The 22,216-nt window shown below is 33.8% G+C and overlaps 1 protein-coding gene across 2 annotated transcripts; it reads right to left on the bottom strand.

The window, feature by feature from the left end:
* Positions 1-304: 304 nt before the first annotated feature.
* Positions 305-21,945, bottom strand: LOC121410645 (DNA-directed RNA polymerase I subunit RPA34-like). Of its 2 annotated transcripts, none has more exons than XM_041602867.1 (8): positions 21,812-21,945; positions 13,735-13,811; positions 12,097-12,214; positions 11,494-11,616; positions 10,328-10,382; positions 7,714-7,854; positions 5,682-5,860; positions 305-866 (listed from the first exon to the last, which is right to left on the bottom strand). In XM_041602867.1, exons 2-8 carry the CDS (start codon positions 13,749-13,751, stop codon positions 762-764), a joined length of 738 nt encoding a protein of 245 aa, XP_041458801.1. In that variant the 5' UTR covers positions 13,752-13,811; positions 21,812-21,945; the 3' UTR covers positions 305-761. The 2 variants fall into 2 exon arrangements, with proteins under 2 accessions (XP_041458801.1, XP_041458800.1); XM_041602866.1 differs by having other exon boundaries at positions 5,682-5,905; positions 21,812-21,943.
* Between the last annotated feature and the right edge of the window lie 271 nt (positions 21,946-22,216).

Raw genomic sequence — 22,216 nt, 5'->3', positions numbered from 1 at the left:
CCTAATTTCATATAATAGAATACAAAAGAACAAGTGGGGATATGACATCATCAGCCCACCTCATGAATATTCATGAAGACATGCCTAGAACTGTTCCACCGGAATAATGCAAATCTTTAAAATTCAATAAGTTTGTTATTTGTTATCCGATTTTGATTAAATTTTCAGCAATTCGCTCCATGAATTTTACTCTATTTCTTGAAATATAAATATTTCCAGCATGGGCCATCCCTTTAAATATGGCAAATGACAAGTATATTTAACTAAAATAATATTTATTTACAGACAGAATATTTTTATTTTCAAATGTGCTACTGATCAATGCTGTAAATACTACTGATGTAATGAGAATATGTTATGCCAGCAGGGCTGTTATGGAAAGCAAATATGTTACTGACAATGCTGCGATATGCAAACAAACCTACAAATAGATGAATAACTTTCTAGCTAATGCTATCTGAATATGAGCGAGAATCCCATTCTGAATTTCCATATACCAGCTGTTCTTGATATCATCTGTTATTTTAACAGCATCAAGAAATATCCTACTGAACATTTACAATGTTTGAAATTGTAAAAAAATAAAAAAACGTTCCAACAAGTAATATTCATACTTGTGCTAACTTTTGTTCATTTCCAAACTACCTTTATTTTTAAAATCATAAGATTAAGGCTTCTATCCATCATGTAATTCATGAATAAGATATCAAATAACAATTAATTATCTACCATGATGACCCTTTACAAGCATATTTTTCTATTTATTTGTCTTTACTCTTCTTTTTCTTCTTCTTCTTCCTTGGACTTCCTTCACTTTCATCTAAGACATCATCTGCTTGATCAAGTTTAGAATTTTCTTCTGAAACCTGTAGAAAAACAATGAGAAAAGACTTGTGTCAAAGATAAAAGCAATCACCCATACATTAACCAATCTTAAAGAAATGTACTGTACTGTTTTGTTATGTCACTACCCCTTTGGCATCACTGACTGAATCAATAATAAACAAAATGATTATCAGGGTGCTACATAACTTTTTAGAAGCACTTGCCCAGTTGGGCAAGTAAATTATTAAATAGTTGGAATATACTTGCCCAAAAATCTATTTCACTTGCCTCCAAAATAAATGAAAAAAAAAGTTTTGTAGTTTTATAAACCATTGACCTTTTTTCACTTTGACATGAACTGAACTACTTTGTTATTGCATTTTTTTTTCCAAAGTGATTATGACCAAAATTAGGGTAAATTTATCATATCGACCCTTATTTTGGTTATTCTAATGTGAGAATTGTGCTTGCCCAATTCAGGCAAGTAGTTTTGGTCTTTACTTCAAAACACTTGCCTGACTCTAACTTTTACTTGCCCTGGGCAATCGGGCAAGTGCTTATTTAGCACCCTGGGATTAGTTAACAAAATTAAAATAAACAAAAGGAATAACAAAGTGAATACATCTATAGATTTCTTATGAATTGATAACCATGTATCCTATCTTAATATATCTTTTTAATTCAACCATCCAAGTTCTATTATCCACAGGAAAGGAGATTCGGAAAGAAAAGTGACTCGTCATCTCAAAGGAGATCGAAAGAAGAACGATTCCTCAGGGAATCAAATGAGTCATTGAGGACTTCCTCTGTAAAACTTGTCGGGTAACTTCTACCCATTTGAAATCATAATTAATTGTTCCCATACCATGGTAGACATGGATCTAGTTCTGACAGTTTGTGTAAGATTAACACTGCGAAATAATGACATCACAGCAGAAACAACACATTGAAAATTGCCAAAACAAACACATGTGGGCATGTGTATGAATATTGCTCAGAAAAAAGACCCTTCTACCCGACAAAATTTCATGCTTATCTAAAATGTTACTCTTCAATTACTCATATTATTCTGACACATAATAACACTTTGGAGGTCATGTTGTTGGAATTAACAAACAATTTTTGTCTTTTTCAAAAATGAATAGTTAAATCTATGCATAATAGTTTCTACTTCAGGGAAATGAGAAGAATTGTTTTCAGAAGTCTACAGGAAGGTGAGGTTTATTTGGGAATTTGCTGTATGATGGGAAATCAAATTCAAAGGAAACTAAACGGGCTTTATAGACAGGTTTTTAATTCAAAAGTCTGTGAAATAGTTACATTTATCAGTATTTTCTGATCTGAGTTATTTTTACCTTTCATGTATTTGTATAGCACACCTTTATATATAAAACTTATTCATCAATCTATTGCTTTATTGTAACCAGGGAAATGGCTGAAATTATATTAGCCTCAAATAATTGGGAGACCCTTGATTGAGGGAAATACAAAACACATTACATAGATTTTCTGTAATGCTCTAACACAATGTTAACAGCTGCAAGTTACCCCGAAAAAATAAAACGAGACAGTGTTCAAGTGATATATCTAATGAAACCAAAACCCTCGGGTAATGATCATTTATGTATGAGCATTCCAATTTCAACAAGTTCCACTATTGATTATTCCCTTTCTTCTATTTATCAATATCAAAACCTTCCTTGATAGTATGACCATGGCAAAACTTCAAGAGCTTATAGGATTCTTGTTATTATTAAGAATTTGAGGACAGAATGAATGGAAAAAACATGCACTTGAAAAAAAAATGGATTTCAAGAAATTTAACTGGGACAGGGGCCAAGGAAAACAAAAACTTAATGGTTCTTGCAAAACCTGCTCACTATATCAACAATAAAGTTATAAAGAGAGAGAGTATGTTTGTATTTGATAATGAAACAAAGTTAAGATAAATTTCTAAGTTTATCCCTTAGAGCAATTATTTTAGGGCCTTTTCACACATGAATCTTGAATCATCATTATTCTATTGATGATTGCAATTTGTCAATTCATAAAAATTTGTCATTAGCCTTATTTTTCACTGGAATCATCATTCAAATTACAGGGTTTTTTTTACTGTGTGAAAGGGATCTTAGTCTTGTAAAATCACTTTAAAAAATGAGGACAATATCTAGTCAAAACACACACATACAGTCAGTAGACAGGTCCCCCAAAAGTGGCTTTTTTAAATCCAAGTGATATTCATGACTAGAGAAGTTTTGCATATTTAAAGGACAAGTCCACCCCAACAAAAACTTGATTTGAATAAAAAGAGAAAAATTCAACAAGCATAACACTGAAAATTTCATCAAAATCGGATGTAAAATAAGAAAGTTATGGCATTTTAAAGTTTCGCTTATTTTCAACAAAATAGTTATATGAACGAGCCAGTTACATCCAAATGAGAGAGTTGATGACATCACTCACTCACTATTTCTTTTGTTTTTTATTGTTTAAATTATGAAATATTTTGATTTTCTCGTCATTGTCATGTGAAATGAAGTTTCATTCCACCCTGAACACGTGGAATTCCATTATTTTAACATTTTGTGCTTCAGGCAAGGAGATCCTAATCGTCAAATTCGTAAAAATTGAAATATTGTATAATTCAAACAATAAAAAACAAAAGAAATAGTGAGTGAGTGACATCATCGACTCTCCCATTTGGATGTAAATGGCTCGTTCACATAACTATTTTGTTTAAAATAAACAAAACTTTGAAATGTCAGAACTTTCTTATTTCACATCTGATTTTGATGAAATTTTCAGCATTGTGCTAGTTTGATTTTTCTCTTTTTATTCAAATCAACATTTTCCGGAGTGGACTTGACCTTTAATGAGCTTGATGCAGACCAAAACACCTCTTTTAATGTGGTAATTGTTGCTCTAAATATATATCAAATTTCATGATTTTGGTATCATTGTAAAGAAGAAGAATCTTTCTTTGAGTTCATGTGTTTAGACTTATTTAAAGATTTTGTAATGTGGGTGAAATGTTTGATCTGAAAAAGGCTACAAAGTAATTATTTTCACCTGTCAAAAGTTATTTTTACACTGTATTCTTGTTTAAGCCTAAATGATTTTTAGATCAAGATAAAGCTGAATATATATGCATTAAAATGGTATAGGTTTCAATACAAGAATGGGTTTAATCGGGCTAAGGTCACACTTTTCATTGGCAAAGTACATTAAGCAGCTTGAAAATAAAATACTGCACTCTGATTGGTCAGAGACCACACACTCAACGGTTCTAGTGCTAGATTCACAGCAAGGTCACACTCCCATGTGGTAATTTCATCAAATTACCCACACTTGTTGTTTTGAAACCTAATCCAGCCAATCAGAACTCTAGATTTCATGCTACTCCAAAATTTTAGAAATCTCATTTTGTTCATTGGCGGGAAAAGTGTGATCTTCACCCAATTAAAAGATGCCCCATTTAAATAGTGACATTGTGAGAAAGTACAGAAATTCAGCTTTGTGGCGATATAGAAATCTTTGAGGCTCAAAATAAGTTTTGCACAATTTACAAAAAGAAAACAGATGAAGAAGGCCTGAAATTTAGATCTATCTATAAAAAGGTGAACTTAAATTCCTTCAGCAAGAAATTTATCCATACTGTGCTGCACTCGGCCCAGGTGAGGTGAATAGATACCCGGTAGGATTAATTCCTTGAATGCTTGAGCGCCTAGGCAGCCCAGCTAAAGTCGGGGTAATAATAGCAGGGCCCACTGGGAGAACAGTTTTCGGACCTGAAGTGGCTACCCTAGGTAAATATACCGCTATTATTATTCACTTATTTATCAAAATATTTTATAAAAAATAAGTGACCAATGTAAAAGAGAAACATTTACTCTGTCAAACTGTGCAAAGATATTTGACTTGAGGATAAAGTAGGTAAATTCTCAGAGAAGAAAATATCATGATTCACAAGATTTTGCAAGGAGGATTCAGCCACGAGAGGATTTGGATGAATCTGGCCTATTTGCACAAAAGCACAGGGACCCGAGGACTGACTGCATAACAAGATCGACAACTGAACTTTTTCCCCATCATTAAAAGAAGGGCATATATTTCATCACTTTTATCATGAGTAATAAAAATTCTTTCATCGATACACAGCTGCTGGTCATATGATACACGAGTGCAGTTCTCTGACAATTTTTCAAAGATCGAAAACAAAGTGAAGTCCCTTGAGCTTTACCTAGAGATATTGTCTTGGCAGCATTCCATACATCATCCACAGTATCATCATACACATTAGAACAGTTTACTCTAAACACATGGTTACTTATTATTTCAACCAACTCCACTTGATTGGCAACTACTAAATACATCAACATGTGGCGCAAATATTCACTACTGAATGATACACGGAGTATAAGCTAAAACAACAACAACAATATGTACTTTACTTCTGTCATTTCACCAATCCTTATTAAATTTAAATTAAATCATTTACTAAATCGTAGTATGTTTTATATTTTTATAAGAGGGTATAATGTCACCTACCGTAGCAGTAGCATAAAATTAGAAGAGTCAACATTCCCCCCCCCAAAAAAAAAATAACATCAATAATAAATACAAAACAAATGAATACATGCACACAAAAATCAATTAATAAATGAACAAGTAAATATATTGAATGAATGAATGAATAAATAAATAAAACTAATAAACAACAAATAAATGAAATAAATAAATAGATAAAATAAATAAATAAAAAATGAATGAATAAATGAATAAACAAATAACCAAATAAATAAATAATTAAGTAAAGAACCAATACAAGAATGAAAAAAAAATTAAGCATAAGGTACCTCTTTCTTTTCGTGTTTTCTCTTTGCTTTCTTCTTATTTTTCTTGCTCTTGGTGTCCTGTTCTTCATCTCCATCAGAGATTTCCAGCCCAGAAACCCTAGGTATATGCCCCAACGAGCCATCATCTGAAGCAATCTCTTCTTTGATTGTCTTTTTCTTCATGGGTGAGGACAGCTTCTCTGGATGAGAAGTGAATGGATTATCGGCCTGGTACCTTGGTTTCTCTAGATTAAAATCAGATAATCAATAGTGTGCTATGAATTCAACTCAAAAGTATGCAGAATGGGATATGATAGGAGGAAGACAGACACTGGGTAGAAAGTAATCAATCATCCTTTTCTTGTTAATGGTTATGAATAAAACATATATGAAAAGGGGTATGATATTTCTACTTCAATTCAAAAATCATCCCCAATTGAAACCGACTTGCACACTCTACAGAATCAGAATCAGATTCATTTCACACCTTATTGAAATACACAAAACAAGTGTGTACCAAATACAACCATGATATCAGGAGCAAGTGATGGGGGTGTGAGTGGTAACTCACGAATAAAAACATCTGAAAAAACCTGAAGAGTGTTGAAAAAGTCTCAAACAGAAAGAGCTCCCATAGTTTTGTTCAGAGGAAAGCCAAAAATAAGCTGAAATTAAGCTGAAAATAAAAAAATATCTGAAATCAGCTAAAAATATGAACTCTCACACCCCTGAAGCGAGCAACACAGATGACAATGGAAAACATATGAAGCCTACACAGACTCAAAGCAAGGCAGACAGATATTTATCAACAAGAATACCTTATTCATCATAATTATCTAAAAAGAGAGTTGAGCTATCATTGAACTACAGTCTACAGAGAGTCTGGAGTGCAGGCATATAGAGGTTCCTCAACCTCCTCAAGCTTAGGAGAGCAGAAACACCATCAAAGAAGACATTTCAATACAATGATCACTGGGCCAGTCAGGAACATCAGAGACCCTTGCATAAAAGTTACTATCACAGTAACTTTGCTATTCAATGGTAACTACATTACCATGGTAACAATGCTCAACAGCCAATCAAATCAAGAATAGTAACCTGATCACCTCCATGTCCACTTGAAAAGCACAGATGGTGACTAAATTTATCACTGAAGAAAAAAACATGTCCCCACATCCTTATATCTTACTATATCCTATATTGCAATCTTTTAATATGAAGTTTGATACGGGTCGATGAGGAGAATAACCATCCATAAAGGAGAAAAAGTCCTAGCAAACTTGAAGTAAATTTAGAGGATAGAAAATGAAATGCAAATGCTAATATTCACTAGCCTAAACACTAATAGGATTATCTGAATGTTTAGTCCTGTGACTCTTTTCCTGTGATTGTGATATTAAACGTCTTTTATGATTGTAATATTACTTATTATTCATTCTGCGTCACGTAATATTTTTTACTCAAATCAGAAACATGTACTAACAGAAAGTACTTCATCATTTTTCATAATGCTAAGGGTGAAATCCCAAGCTTTTTCTAAAAAGTGAATTCTGTTCTGTTCAATGTACAAAAAATCAAATTCTGTTCATATTTAGACATGTAAAACACATATAACAAAGAACATATGTAAACGGAAAGAGTTTACATTACAAACAGATATGTTGGAGATTTTCTAATGATGCTCGATTTTCACTTTATTTTGCTTATTAATCTTTTTTGCAGCATTTTGGTTATATTCTTGTTTTCTACCTAAATTATGTATTCTGTGAAATTCTGAAAGAATAGCAATGAATGGATGTTGTAAAAACAAGACAAATAGATTTTTATACTTTGGATGACAAATAGTATATAAGAGAACACAGGACCTTTCCATATTACTGACTCAGCCAGGATAGGTGAAGATAAAATAACAGAAACATGAAATACCGACAGATGGATCAGGAAAACATGTCAAGACAAATAATCCTCTCAAATTGGGTGAAAAATGTCTGATTCTCATATCCAAGAAAACTGAAGATTAACTTTGGGCGACTCTGAATTTCTATGAGCTTACCCCATCCAAATGGTTTGAACCTCTGTATCAATCCTTCTGGCATCTTTGGAGCTTCTGATTGCTTGATTTCTGGAAGGCTCTGGTTTGAAGGGGGTAAACTTGGCGATTCCATGATCACTATCTGACCCTTGAATGCTGGACCTAATATTTTGGAAGATTTTATATGGATGAAAGAAGAGGATTAAATTGATGGATAAGGAAGAGCATATATTTCCATTGAAAATCAAAGTAAACACAAACACACACATGAAAAACATGTCCAGCAAGATTGGAACGGCTCTGAGAAAAACTTGTGAGGATGGGGCCAAGTACAAAGATATGCAATAAGCACACAAAAGAAAACTGAAAAGTACATATTTTGAGAGATATGTATAGAGAATGAGAGAAAGAAAAGAAAAATATAAGAAATAGTAGGGAAGAGGGGAGAGAGTTAAAAATGGGGGGGGGGGGGGTTAAAAACATGATACACTGGACTTCCATAACTACCACTCTAAGCACTGATCTATAATTATCCAAACTTCCTTTTTTTTTCCAAGTCTCAAGTAACCTGTAAGACTAAATTTGTGATGCTTGGGTACAAGGTTCCAAAATCATCAACTGTGCAAGTGTATGTCAGACACCAAACTGCTAAAAAAACATGATTTCATACAAATCCCATGCAAATTCTGTTCCTAACAAAAATATTTAAAAATTCTTTTTACACTTACTAACTAAAATAAATTCATTTCATGTTGCTTAAGATCAGAAAAATATTACTGATAATAAGAAGCAAGAAGTTCAAATACAATAATAATGAAAACATTTTATACCATTTTTTATGTGCACTTGATTAAAATCCAATAGAGTCTCTAAACTGATTGCAGTTCAAGGACTTAAATAAATTTTGAGCAAGGTCTAATTTCAGCCATAAATTAGCATAATCAATTCTTATACAACAAAATGAGTAGATTGTAACATTTTAACCCTGTAGATTATTTCATTCACTGTCATCATGAATATTTCTTTTTTTGATGTTATCACATGAACCAAAGTCAAGATCTTAGGGGGCCATAATGCCCCTTCCCTGACTGAAAAAACTAAACACACACACAGACTATCAGAGTTGGGGCACTATCTTAAATTTTTGTGTAGTATTATGAATATTTATTTCTAAAAAGCTCTACCATACAAAAATACAATTTGAGGACTTACAATTGTTTGAAAGTAGAGTGCATTTCAATTTTCATTTTTTTATGCAAAGAAGTTCCCAATCCCAAAAATTAGTACAAAATCACTTTGACTAATAAAATAAAGGAAATATTCTCCAACGGGGCTGAGGGATTCCCAATATCGTTACAAAGAGTGATCAGTTGCAACATATATGAACATATTTTTCTTGGAAAGCTCCATGGCAAAGTGTGCTAACAATTCCATATATGGTGATGATATGGAATAGCAAAAAGTTGACTTTGTATTATAATTAGGTGCTTCCTATAATCATTCAAAGTATAGTGCTACATGTAAAATGATATTACACCAATCATGTGGCTGGTATATGATCACTTTCTCTTCCATTCTCCCTTAAACAAATAAATGGAGACTATAATAAAGATTTTTACACAAAATATTCATTCTGGATGCAATTCAAGATTAAATACTCAGAGTAAAATATCATATTTTGGGTTGCATTGCAACAGGACAATTTCAATGAGTCAAAATCAAGAATAAACTAAAAAAAAATCTCATAAGCAGAGAAAGAGAGATAGAATCCAATCAATTGGATCAAAGCAAGCAACTTGAAAAAGTGTCTACATTTCCCCCCATGGTTTTTGATGAAGAATATCATGTCATCTCATGTAAAAATATGTGAATATCACTGTACCATAATTCATTTGCAAAGATAGAATGGAATGGTGAGTTTCTTTAAATATAAAAAGACATAATCTTTAAATACCTTTGGAAGAAAATAATTTCATGGACTTCCCTTTTAGGAACAACAATTTTTATTTTCATTTTAAATTGCGTACCTGAAAGAAATAGGATATTCCATGTCATTTCAATAAAACAAATTGTTTCAATACTTCGTGCTGTATTGTCTTTTTGCAACATATATAATCAAACATAGTTGATACGATAGGAAAATGTCCTACAAAATTCCATTATCTACATAAAATAGGTCATCAACACCTACAACATACTACCTCTATTTCTTTTAAACATATAGAAAATAATAAGATGACTGTGGTCACGACAATGTTACTTTCAAGCATTTAATATTTGGCGCAAAGTATGACATCATGTGCTTGACTTCCTTCCTTGTACAAGCCTACAGCATGTAAATATATCAACAAAAAGTACTTTAGTTCATGGTTTGGTAATTAAAAAAACATAATTCATAGAGGTAACTAGAATGATAAGTTTTCTTGAAAATATCTGACCTGAAATTGTAAAAGTAAGTCCTCTAGATTTTGTTAACTTACTTAACCATTATGAGCCCACACGTTTTATATCAGTCCATCAACAAGAAAAAGAAATGTCATGTTCTTGTTAAACATCAAATCCTTGGAAACATATTATACAAATATAACCTATCAAGCCATATTAAGTAACCAAAAAGGAAGGTTGTTTACCATACCTGGTTCGAGATTCCTTCCTTCCTGAGATGGCAATAACAAATATGGAGACCTACCCTTTTAAGTAAGCAAACAAATAAATTGATTTTATGTTAAAACATTGTTTTCCCATTATTGAACAATCATTGCAGTTCCAATAATATAAACTTTTGTCAGTTTTCTCTTTTGAATTTTGTTAAAATACTGTATTGTTAAAATAAATGAATTTATTTGACAATCAAAAGAAAAAATATTGATCTCCCTTACTACATATATGTACCATTAATTATTTTCCCTCATAAAATGATACAAAATGAAGGAAACAAAGTCCAATTTTTTAATAAAGTATAAAAAAAAATTGTGATACAACTTAACAAATAAGCTGGTAATTTGATTATTTAATGCTTTCCCTGATTCATCTCTAATTGAATCTTAAACTTATGAACAAGCAATCTTTAGTGACATAAAATTGATGGAACTTGGGTCATACAAGTGTAAAAAAAACATGGTATGTGAGAAATATTTGGCAATTATCCATATTAGACAATATAATGACTTAACTGGTGATAACGAAAGACCCAATTATTGTGCAATTTCCCATTTCAACTTTCAATAAAAAAAATCTAATGCCAAAATAGGTGGTTTCAGACCGCCTCGAAGTTCGTCAGTTCCAGGTATTCTCTGATCGGGAACTTTACCCCGATCAAAAAATAGCAGGTATTTTGGTAATGTGAAAGCAAACTACGCGTAATTTCCCCGAAAGAAAATACCCGCTAAATAGTAGGTACTTGACAAAATTACAAGAACTTTCGCGGGGATTTTTCCAAGGTCGCAGGTATTTTGGCGATGTGAAAGCAAATTACGGGAACTTTTAGCCCAGCGTGTCGTTGGGCTCGGCGCCATTGGTGGCTGCTGGGCTAGGGATTTTGAATCTCGCGCCTTGCCTGCTTATCAGACCATACTATGCGCATGCTCGTAACTTCAGGAACTTATCCCGAAGGGTATGTTTCGGGACGGTGTGAATGCAGGAATAATTAATGGGTATTTTTTAGCCGAAAACAGTTCCCTTAATTTAACAGGGATTCTTGTGATCGAGGCGGTTTGAAACCACCGACTGAAACCACAATAAAAAGATCATTCTGGTATTAATGTGCCAATACAGAATGCTGAAGCTATTTTTTATTATTACCTCATTTTCTTTATTCTGCCTAACAGAGACTGCTTCATATTTTTTGTTGTCTCCTTCTGAAGAAAACTCTACTGGATCCCCATCAAGATTTAATGTCACATCTTCAATAGCAGAACAATCAAACTAAAAATAATATAAAAAAAGAAACAAAATTACTAGGATTAAACAATGAAGAAAATATATTTTTTGCTCTTTAGGCCTGCTTACAGTATCTTCCAAGAAATATTTTTTGCTATGTCCAATTTAAAACCATTGAAAAAGAAAGTAGATTTTATTCTTGAAAAGTTCAGCTACATTGTACATGTATTTCAAGCTGTATCTAGTGACTTGTAGTAATTGAATCAGAAGTTCCTCTATTCAAAAATGCATGTTATAAATACCCGACTCAAAATACATTAATTGTTTGCTCTGTTGGGCATTTGCTGATATGCTTATTAATGACTACACCTTATTTTGTACGGCTTATATGTTTTTGTTATCTTAAGTTTTAAGTATCTGAATATACTATACTTTATACTTTGATATTTTACATGTATGAGAATAAAATAGGCTATACACTTTTTTTCTTTAATTACAGTTTATCATAAATTAAAATAAGCTTACACCAAGTGGAGCTCTGATAAGCCACAGTTCCTTTCTTGACTTGCTTACATCTTTCATACTGAGGGGGCAGTTATCTTCAGACAAATCAACCTCTTCAAATGAAGGAGGGTTGATAAACCTATTATCATTAAAGATAAGAGAGGTTAAGGGAGATAGGAGAGAAGAAAGAGAGAGATTGAAAGGGAACGAGAAAAAGGGGGAGTCACTCACAACCCATCACAGCACAAAAGTAGCAATATGACTCTATCAAACAGTCTTTATATCATTACATTAATATCACAAAATCATTTGAACTTTGTGAACAAAAGTTTAGCTCAATCAAAAAGCTAATATTGACAGAAAATGCAGAATAGGATAGCATCAATATATCCAGATATCATTTGTATTAGAGAATCAATTATCATTGTTGACAATTAAGTAAAGCTATTGCTCAACCTATAAAAAAAATAAGAAACGATTTTCATATTAATTCACTTTAAAGTTTACTTTAAATTTATTGGTTTCTTTAGTCGTTTGGTCAAATACTTCTTTATTTTATGTTAGACTAAAAGGAAACATAAATGACACTGAATTATCCCAAAGCAATCTTTTATTTTCTTAACAATATCTACATGTAATCTGAATTTTGACTTTCATTTAATACAGGATATGGTTTCACTCAATCCAGGCTAAGTGCTGGGGTTTTTTTTAGCATACCAAAATTTATCTTAGTATCAGGAATAAGGATAATTGCACAAGGATGTGGTAGCATCATTTTTCACTCTGTAATGAGTTTTATACTCATTCCTTGAAAATATTGCCCAAAACTCTGATCGTAATAAGCTAAAGAAGGAGAATAAATGACATTCACAAAGAATGAAATAGGTACCATAAACTCTGAACAAACTCCTTACAAACATTCTGTATTTTAAATCATATAAATTAATACTTTATGGTGGTTTATTTCGATGCTCCAATATCAAGTATATATATATATATATACGTGTAGAGCTGTATTCAAGTGAACAACAATTTGAGCTCCAATATGACAGTCTTGTTGAGGGTAATCTGAATAATGTATTGCTATGTAGGAAAATAGATGAGACCATGATAACACCAAGTACTATTTTACAAAATTTGATGGATGGAAATCTATGGATAATCAACTGCCATTGTGAGTTTAATTGGCTGGAGGCCTGGAAACAAACCTGCAGATATACCTCGCAATATTTTAGCACAATATTTTTGTTAATGAAACATGGCCTGGATTGATAGTTGCAATGACAAGACATAGGATATTACCACTCAAGTTTCATCAAACTATAATTGAAAAAGTCAACTTAAAATAAGAAAGAGTAAGAAAAACAAAGGTGCAGATCTCTAAAAGTGTTCCCAATTGTTAGATGCGATATGAAAATATAGAAGCATGTATCAACGATAAAGTATACATTTAGGCACAATATTTTTATCAGGTCTTAATTACTTTCAAATGCAGAATTAGATCCTTAAATGAAATTCAATGAACTAAACCAAACTGAGCAAAACAAAAAAACATTTTTAGAATGCACTAATAACAGAGAGATTTAAAAAAAGAAAACATACCCCATAAGACAGACCCCTTTCAATATATGCCCTTCCTCTACAGTAGTTAAATCTTACCTTTCAATCTTTGTCATCTTGGTAATAGTTAAATGCAAGCTGCTCTCTAGAGGTGGAATCTCAAGGTCATTGCTCAACTAAAAGGATAAATAAATATGAAAAATGTTACATCTAATCTCATCTACAGTAGATAATTAAATGCCTAGATAATGAGTAGTGCCTGGACTTTAATACAGACCCCATAATGCAATTTATTCAGTCTTGATCTTTACATTCTAGTTAGGGGCAGGGTTGTGCTCAATCACTTTCTCCAATTACAATTACTTTTCAATTAAATTGTATTTTTTCAATTACAACTACCAATTACTTTTGTCAATTACAATTACTTTGTATTAAAGTCATAACTGAAGCACCACCTATTTCAACACAGGTTACAGAAAAATTGAAAAGGTGAAGGTATATGTTAAAGAGCACAGATTCTGCCTATTACACTAGAGATGCTGAACCAGTTGACGTGAAAAAGGTCATGCAATTAAATCAGATTAAGTAAGTTTATTGTAAAGTAATACAGTGCGTATAAAAAAGGACAGTTTTGAAAAGTGAATTTGTCGTAAAAATCTGAGCTAGAAGGTCACACTTGTCACCTGTGTCTGTGATGTTACAAAAATGAAGCCCAGAAAAAAAATCATGTCCAAAAATCATCATTTAGTGCTTTAAAAAGTGAAATATAACGTGTCTGGAAACACCATCTCAATTTCATTCCATACACATGTGTGTTCTATTTAAGCGTCTTTAAGATGCCTAATTACAAAATCGGTGTTTGCCTTGTATGTTTTCAGGATTTTGGGGTTCTAATACTTGTACTTGTACACATGTTTCATCTTGGTTTGAGAATTTTTTAAATCGACACTTACAAAGTTAAATAATACCTTTAAATGAACATAATTTCATATATGCAAATTAAGAAGTTGAGAAATGATAAATGACATCATCAGCTCGCCTACTGTACATTCTTTCTCACAATGACTTAAATATAAATTTTACGAAAGTTATGCAAAACTCTATTTGTTTTCTTTAAAGTTCATTTCTATTTTTTTAATTAATGTTCAATTGCATGAATGATCATACTCCACATCCTGCTTCCCTATATACACCTCAATAGACAGAAGTCTTTCTTTCACTCTACGTGCAAATCTACATGTATATACCACCCCCCCCCCCCCTATCAAACAACATTGATTTTTGCCGTTACTAGATCATTTTCATAGATGTTAAGGTTGATGGTCAAAATATGTTAAAACATGTACCTACTATCAGAATTCAGTCATTAACACCACGGTACAATGTCAGCACAAAGTAAGAATCAATGCATTGCAAATCCAAGCCCTGTTTTAATGGGAATAATACATTGAGCCTATGGGATGAAGGCCCTTACATTGTATCAATCCACACATGGATTACTGTAGTACGTCATAGATTTTGCCTAACTATTAGGCTCAAACCCACTGACCAGGCCTGCAACTGACAACACCTGTGCCTAACAGCACTTTCTGTGCATCCATTCTGCTCATGGTGATAGTGGCTGATCTGTCAGTGACTTGTTAGCACTAACAACACCTTCACTAACAGTGTTTCTGTGCGGCCGCTACTGGACTATAATGATGAGCATGAAAGACAAAACCTAATCTATTGTGAAATTGTGCAAATGAGTAGAAAAAGTAGAATATTATACCAAAGCATACACCGTTCAATTATATAATTGAATGAGATGGATTCTCTATTGCACATGGTCAAAATGTATGCCTCCGTCTAAGACAGACTTCTAAAATTTTTAGAGAATGACCACACGTTGAAAAATGAAAAGACAGAAACACATGCAAGTTGATGTCAGGAAGTACATATTTAGTCAAAGAGTCATCCAAGACTGGTACAATCTCCCTCTTTCAGCAGTGCACACACCATCACTAAACAGATTTTAAAAAAGAATTTAGAGTCATTTTTGGTTTACTATGGGTGAACAGCCCCTTCATCCTTGTCGCACTACAATCAACTTCGGTTCACTACCAAGATGGAGTGTACGTCTTTTTGGTCCGTAAATTCAGGGAGTTGACATTAAATCTAACTTCAGTTTATAATGAATCTACCACAAAGATAAAGTCCGACTGCACAAGAGTTTGGACAACATCAAGATTAAATCCAAAATAGAGCTGTTCCTGATTTTTCCCTCTTCATGTTGAATTATACTTCTTAGACTCAGATTTTAAGTATGTTGGAGTTGTTTGGACATTCGTTTCAAAGAGGTTCAGATAAGAAGGTTAGCAAGTTATTGTGGGCTGTACACTAACACATACCGCACCGTATAGTGCACACACAAACACACCTATAAATTTGAATTTCCCGCCTTTCTTCGGGAACAAGTTCTGGTCATGGCCAGGCACGGGGCTTCATACGCCCCATTCGAAGAGCCATCGGTTTTAGATTCCAATGATGAAGATTATTTTAGAACTGTTACTTACTCCAGAGCCCTAAAACAGAGAAGTAAACGTGAAGGTAGTGTCGAAGTTGAAAACATATCTCTCAAATCAGACAACCCTTCAGAGAACGATACTATATTTAGTACACCAACCCAAGTAAGACAATCAGAATTCAAAGTGCTTATCTCACCCATAGATGGAACCAAATCGCTAAAAAATGTCGATCCAATTACCACGGCTAGACAAATACGAGAAGCATGCCCAACTAGCCCAGGATTCGTTAAAACAACCCCTCAGGGCCCCTCAATAAACGCAGAAATGCTTTAGCAACTCAGAGCTATCTCCCAAATATGTGTCATAGCAACAATCCCAGTAAAAGCAGGAGAAAAACAAGTAGCTGAAAGAGGAGTTATTTACAGAATTTCAACTGAGATGACAGAAAGGGAAATCCTAAATGAATTGAAGCATCAGGGTGTTGTCGATGTAAAAAAGAATAACAGAAAGATCTCAATAAAATGCAGCAGATACAGGGGAAAACAGTGATGAAAGTGGACCCAAGTTCATTCCTATGACAAGTGTCATTCTTAATTTCAATAAGCACAAAGATTTACTGTCAAACAGTCCCCCAAGTAAAAAAAAAATTCTGTTGCCAAAGACTTGGACATGCAATTGCCAAGTGTAGGGCAAAGATGAGGTGTGTAAGGTGTTGGCAAGACCGTAATTTCAAGGAGTGTGGTAAATGAAGATAATCAAACCTGTCCCAATTGTGGAGGAGACCATTCGGCCTCATTTGGAGGATACCCTGAATCTAAGCAGCAAAAAAGATATAGTCAAAGTAATAAACAATGTTACCTATGCAGAAGCTGCATAACTGTTATGGTGACAAGAAAACACAAGACAATTACCCCCAGAAGTTCCAGTTGAGCTACCAAATTATTGCTCAATAAATCACCAGCAAGAGATTTTTCCCCTTCTGCCCCAACCTATGAGAACGGTCCACCCAAAAATCAACCATTTAACCAAACTAGACATCCAACCCCGCAATCCCCTTCCTCAAACACAAAAAGAAACAATAAGAGAGACAAGACCCCTTCTCTGGGTAATTTTTTACCCAAATAAGTAAAATGAGAATCAGATTTCATTTATCACCCAACTCATTCTTAATTTTTACTGAGGGAAAAACTGTGCAAAGAGAATATTTCATCATAAGTTAAATCAGGTGCAGAAAGACTGTTTCAACAAAATGTTTTCAGCAATGCTAATGATGCACTGGGCTAGTCTAAAGCTGATGACTGGTGCACTAAACATACTTCAGTGGAACGTGCAGGGGCTGTTCAATCATGGCCCCAAACTTATAAATTACTTCAATGTGCATAAAGACCTTTATGATATAATCTGTATCCAAGAAACTTCGTTTAGTGACGATCGTATATTAGCTATCCCCAAGTATATGTTTTAATAGAAACAGAGAAAATTGCTCTAGAGGTTGTGCAATCTACATACAAGAATCTCTTCATCATGAATACCCCACTAGTAATAATGAAATTGAAATGCAATTTAGTTCATGTAAAATACATATTGCTGGATCATCATTCTCTATCATAAATTTCTATAACCCATGCAAGAAAATGGATGATGACAGATGACAACTTTTTCCTTTGATATTGTTGGGGATGTCAATTCCCACAATCCTGTTTGAGGCAGTACAAAGACAAACCAAAATGGTAAAGTGGTTGAAAACTACATCAATGAAATAAACTTTGTAATTTTAAATTATGGAACAGGAACTAGAATAGATCCCCTATACTGGGAAAACTTCATGTCTCGATCTCAGTTTCATATTCCCTCAGCTATCTGGTAAGTGCATGCACTTGGGAAGTTCTGCAACACACTTTTGGGAGTAATCAATTTCCTATATCTACCCAAATATTACTGGATCGTTCAAATCAAGGGTACGATCAATCGCTAACCTTTGTGTTACAGGACCAAGGTCAGGTGTACCAAAAACTTCTGAATGAAAGTAAGAAATAAATATGCTAGAGGTCATGAACTTGATATGGGTCACCCGGGCCATACCCCCTGATCTGAAATATTCCATATTAATACCTGTAGGCTGTACTAAAACAGGACCAAGACCCTCATGCTGTATCATCATATTGACCCACAGTACAAACTTCATGTTTTGCTAATATACAGGTACTTGAACGGATTGCAAGGAATTGACTTCAGTGGTATTTGGAAAAGACAGAAATATTCCCAACTTTTATGACAGGTTTGCTCCAAACATAGTTTTTTGGATAATATAATACTTCTAGAGAACTTGATTCAAAGAAGTATTAATGTTGGTGAATATACATTAGTAGTACTCCTTGATATTGAAAAAAACATATGATCAGCTTGATATCAAATGCTTAATAATACAGACTATCATCATACTCATTGGCAGCAGAAGCCAAAAATTTTAGGGGGGACCACCAAAATTTTTTGACAAGCAAGCAAAAAAAGTTATCAACCCATAATTTTAGGGGGGAAGCAGGAAAAAAAATTGACAAGCCCCCCAAAAAAGGTTATCAACTAAAAATTTAGGGGGGGGTCATCTACCCCCCCCCCCTGCTTCCGCCGCCTATGCTCACACTATGATATCTTGGGCTTTTTGAAGGGGCGAATCTCTTATGTCAAGATTGGGCAGGAAAAATCACAATGGTCTTCCCAAGGGTAGTGTTTTATGTCCGTTGCTATATTACAATATAATGATGTATGATATTCCAACTGATGTATCTGTTACAACATCCATATATATGGATGACTATGCTGTCTAGATATTGAGTGCTGATCAGGCATGATATTCCCCTCTGAAAAAAATCTAAAAACTAGCCAAGGTTCGCTAAGTCACCGACAAAGTCCGACATGCCCCGGTCGGGGTTACAAGCTCTTGCATAATATAAAGAAATCGAAAGTAATTTTTCAAGGCGAGTCTGAATGATAGTTTTATCATTTGACTTTAAAAATGAGTAAAAACAGCATGAGAATGTTCTTGGGCAAAGGATTTCATGTTTTGAAAAAGATGAAAGAAATCCTAAATTAAAAAATTTGAAAAAAAATCGGAGAAAAATTATTAAATAATCGGAATTCCGATTTTAGTCGGAAGAATATCATGCCTGGCTGATATACAGCTTATTTCAAAATATTACAAGATCATCTGAATAACTAAATGGGGATTTCTACTCTCGAAGAGAAAAACTGTTCCCATACTTTTACAAAGAAGAAAATCAAATACCCTGAGCTCAAATTATAAGCAATACTTCTCTTACCTTCAAATCTGAGAAAAACAAATTCTTACGAATGGTACTTGATCAAAAACGTTCATGGAAAACTCATGGATCATTTCAAAATATACTATGTAAATGTGAATGTATGTAAAGGCTCCACACTATTTTCTTGGTTGCCAGATCAGCCCACTAAAATCATAAATTTCATATTTTTGGTGGCCTGCAATGCAAATTTGGTGGCCCCAAAACAATAGAAAACATTGCAATTCATCAAAATTTTGTATCCCAACTGGGCCACATGGGCTTTTACTGAATTTTGGTAGCCCCACTGCCACTCTCATTTTTGTGTATCTGAAGTTATAACTACCACAAATTATTCTTCATTAGCTTTCCAGGGGGAGGGGCACTCAAATGATATTTTGATGGGGGTGTGCCTCACGAAACCCTAAAATGGGGATGATATTAGTCTATTAAAGCCTAAGGAACTGACTTTATTACGAAGCCGAAGGTAAAACTTTGACTCATTTTTGAGGTCAATTCAAAACAAAATCAGCTGATAATTGCACCTCTTGACTTTGCCTGTACCCCTTAAAGTTGTTGAACATCAAACCAAATACTGGTCTAACTCCACTCACACGTATATGTACTGCGAGGTTAGTAGTATACTAACTCAAGCTGTTAACACTAGTACAGGTGCCGTGCCTACTGGTCTGCGCTGCGCCGCAAGGCCAGGTCCACCCATCACTTGTTCACTGCAACCATCCTGCCTGTGGGGAATCTACAGGTAGGACTATGCCTGGTATGCCAATGCTGTACATAGCACACAGGTTAAAAAATCATTAAAATATCACTTTTGTGACCAAAATCACTAATGATTTTTGTATTCACCAGAGCGCCAATGAAATCTCTTATCACGCCCATATTTCCTAAAAAATGGTGCAACTCTATCGTTTGTAAGTAATCAAAAAAGAAATTATTACTCCTTTCTTGGCCCCAAATGATCGGGCTTCGAGTGACATCATCTGCATCAATACACACTAAAACACATTGGGGAGTACATTACAGTGCCATATATGCATTTGTGGGTGTGGCTGTGTGCTGATAAAGTTGGTTTCTTGCGAGTATCAGTTTGAGCCAAAATGAAACTTTTCTTTCCTTCCATCTTCCTTTCAATCAATTCTCCCATCAATCCTTTTTATCTTTCTTTCCTTCAATTTCCTTGTCTGTTCCTCCTTCCTTTCATCCGTAATTTCCTATCCCGTTATTCTTCTTCCCATTACTTCTTTACCCCCTTTCCTCCTTCATTTTTCCCCCTTTTATTTTTTCTTTCATTTTCTTGCTTTATTCCTTCCCTCCTTTCTTTCCTTTCTTCCTTTGCCTGTTCTTCTATTGATTTTTTTAATTTTCTGCTTAGACTCTTTTTCCCATTCACTTTCATCTTCCTTTTTATTTTTTCATTCTTACTTATTTCCCCCTTCCTTTCATCCCTTCTTTCTTTTTTTTATACTTTCACTTTACTTCTTTTCGTTCTTCCTTCACTTTTTTTTCTAAAATACTAAATATACCCTTTTTTCTGTCGCCTTTCTTTCATCATCTCTTTTTTTTTCCTTTTTCTTATCTTTATTTTGGTCATGATGGACAAAATAGAAATATAATTATGAGGTACACCAGTACCAGTAGTCATCTTTATATTTGAAAAAAGACAAAAAACTTTCTCCTCCTCCATCTTAATACAGTTTTGATGCACAGTTGACGGATTTAATGAAGTGTCCAAACTGACTGAATTTTCAAAAATATTTGGCTCCTGCGAGTCCTGGACCTGGTCATCAAAAAATAAGGGACCAGGGGAGCGTTTCATGAAAGGACTTGTCAGACGTTTTATCCGACAAGTCCCATTTTATCGGACAGTTACCATAGTAACAGTGCTTCTCAGCCAATCAAAATACAGACAAGTTGTCAGATCTGACAACTTGTCGGACAAAAATGTTGATGAAACGCCCCCCAGGAGCCACTTGCCTTAGTTCAAATGTGGGTCCTGGTCCACAGTGAGTTAATACAAAAATTTGGTTATATCATAACCTTGTTCATTGAATAAGTGCCATGGACCTATGACTGAGTGTACTACAAGATTGCGCGCGCCCGCAAGCTCAGCCTAGCTCCCTCCCTGAGATTCGGCTAAGCTTGCAATCTGCTGCGCGATGCGCTGGCAACAACACACATGTACAGTACGGTACGGTACCTCACCTACCTAGCCCTGGCCTAGGCCTACCGGCATGACCGGGTATTTTTAGTTTGGAACTTTGGTTCAAATAAGGCATAGACTAATCAATAATATATATCGGAAAGAGTTCCTTACAGTACATGATATTATAACGTAGAATAGTATAATAATACCTTAGGTGGCTGAACACAAAACTATTAATTCAGTGCAATTTCTGTTCTTTGGCTCCTTTCCGGCGAGACATTACCCTTTCTTTTTTGTTTACGCACGTGCATGAAGTGTATGAAGAGCCATTTTGTTTAAGTAATTTATTGATTCATGTATTTTGTTTATTTATTTGTTTATTCTGACTATTTATAAAATTAATTATCAATTCATCTATTCTTTAATAATATATACATGTGTATATTTATTTATCTGTTTATTTATTTGTATATTTATTGATTTATTTGTTTATCAATTCACATTCAATATATATGTATTCATATACTTATCTTTTTTTTTCATTTAATAATTTACTAATTTATCATTTTATTACGTGAAATTCATCAATCTATTTGTTTATGAACTTGCAAGGG

Source organism: Lytechinus variegatus, chromosome 3 (assembly GCF_018143015.1).
Source record: "Lytechinus variegatus isolate NC3 chromosome 3, Lvar_3.0, whole genome shotgun sequence".
Taxonomy (NCBI): Eukaryota; Metazoa; Echinodermata; class Echinoidea; order Temnopleuroida; family Toxopneustidae; genus Lytechinus; species Lytechinus variegatus.
Note: the sequence above shows the minus strand (reverse complement) of the source record. Positions and strands in the feature narration are given on the sequence as shown.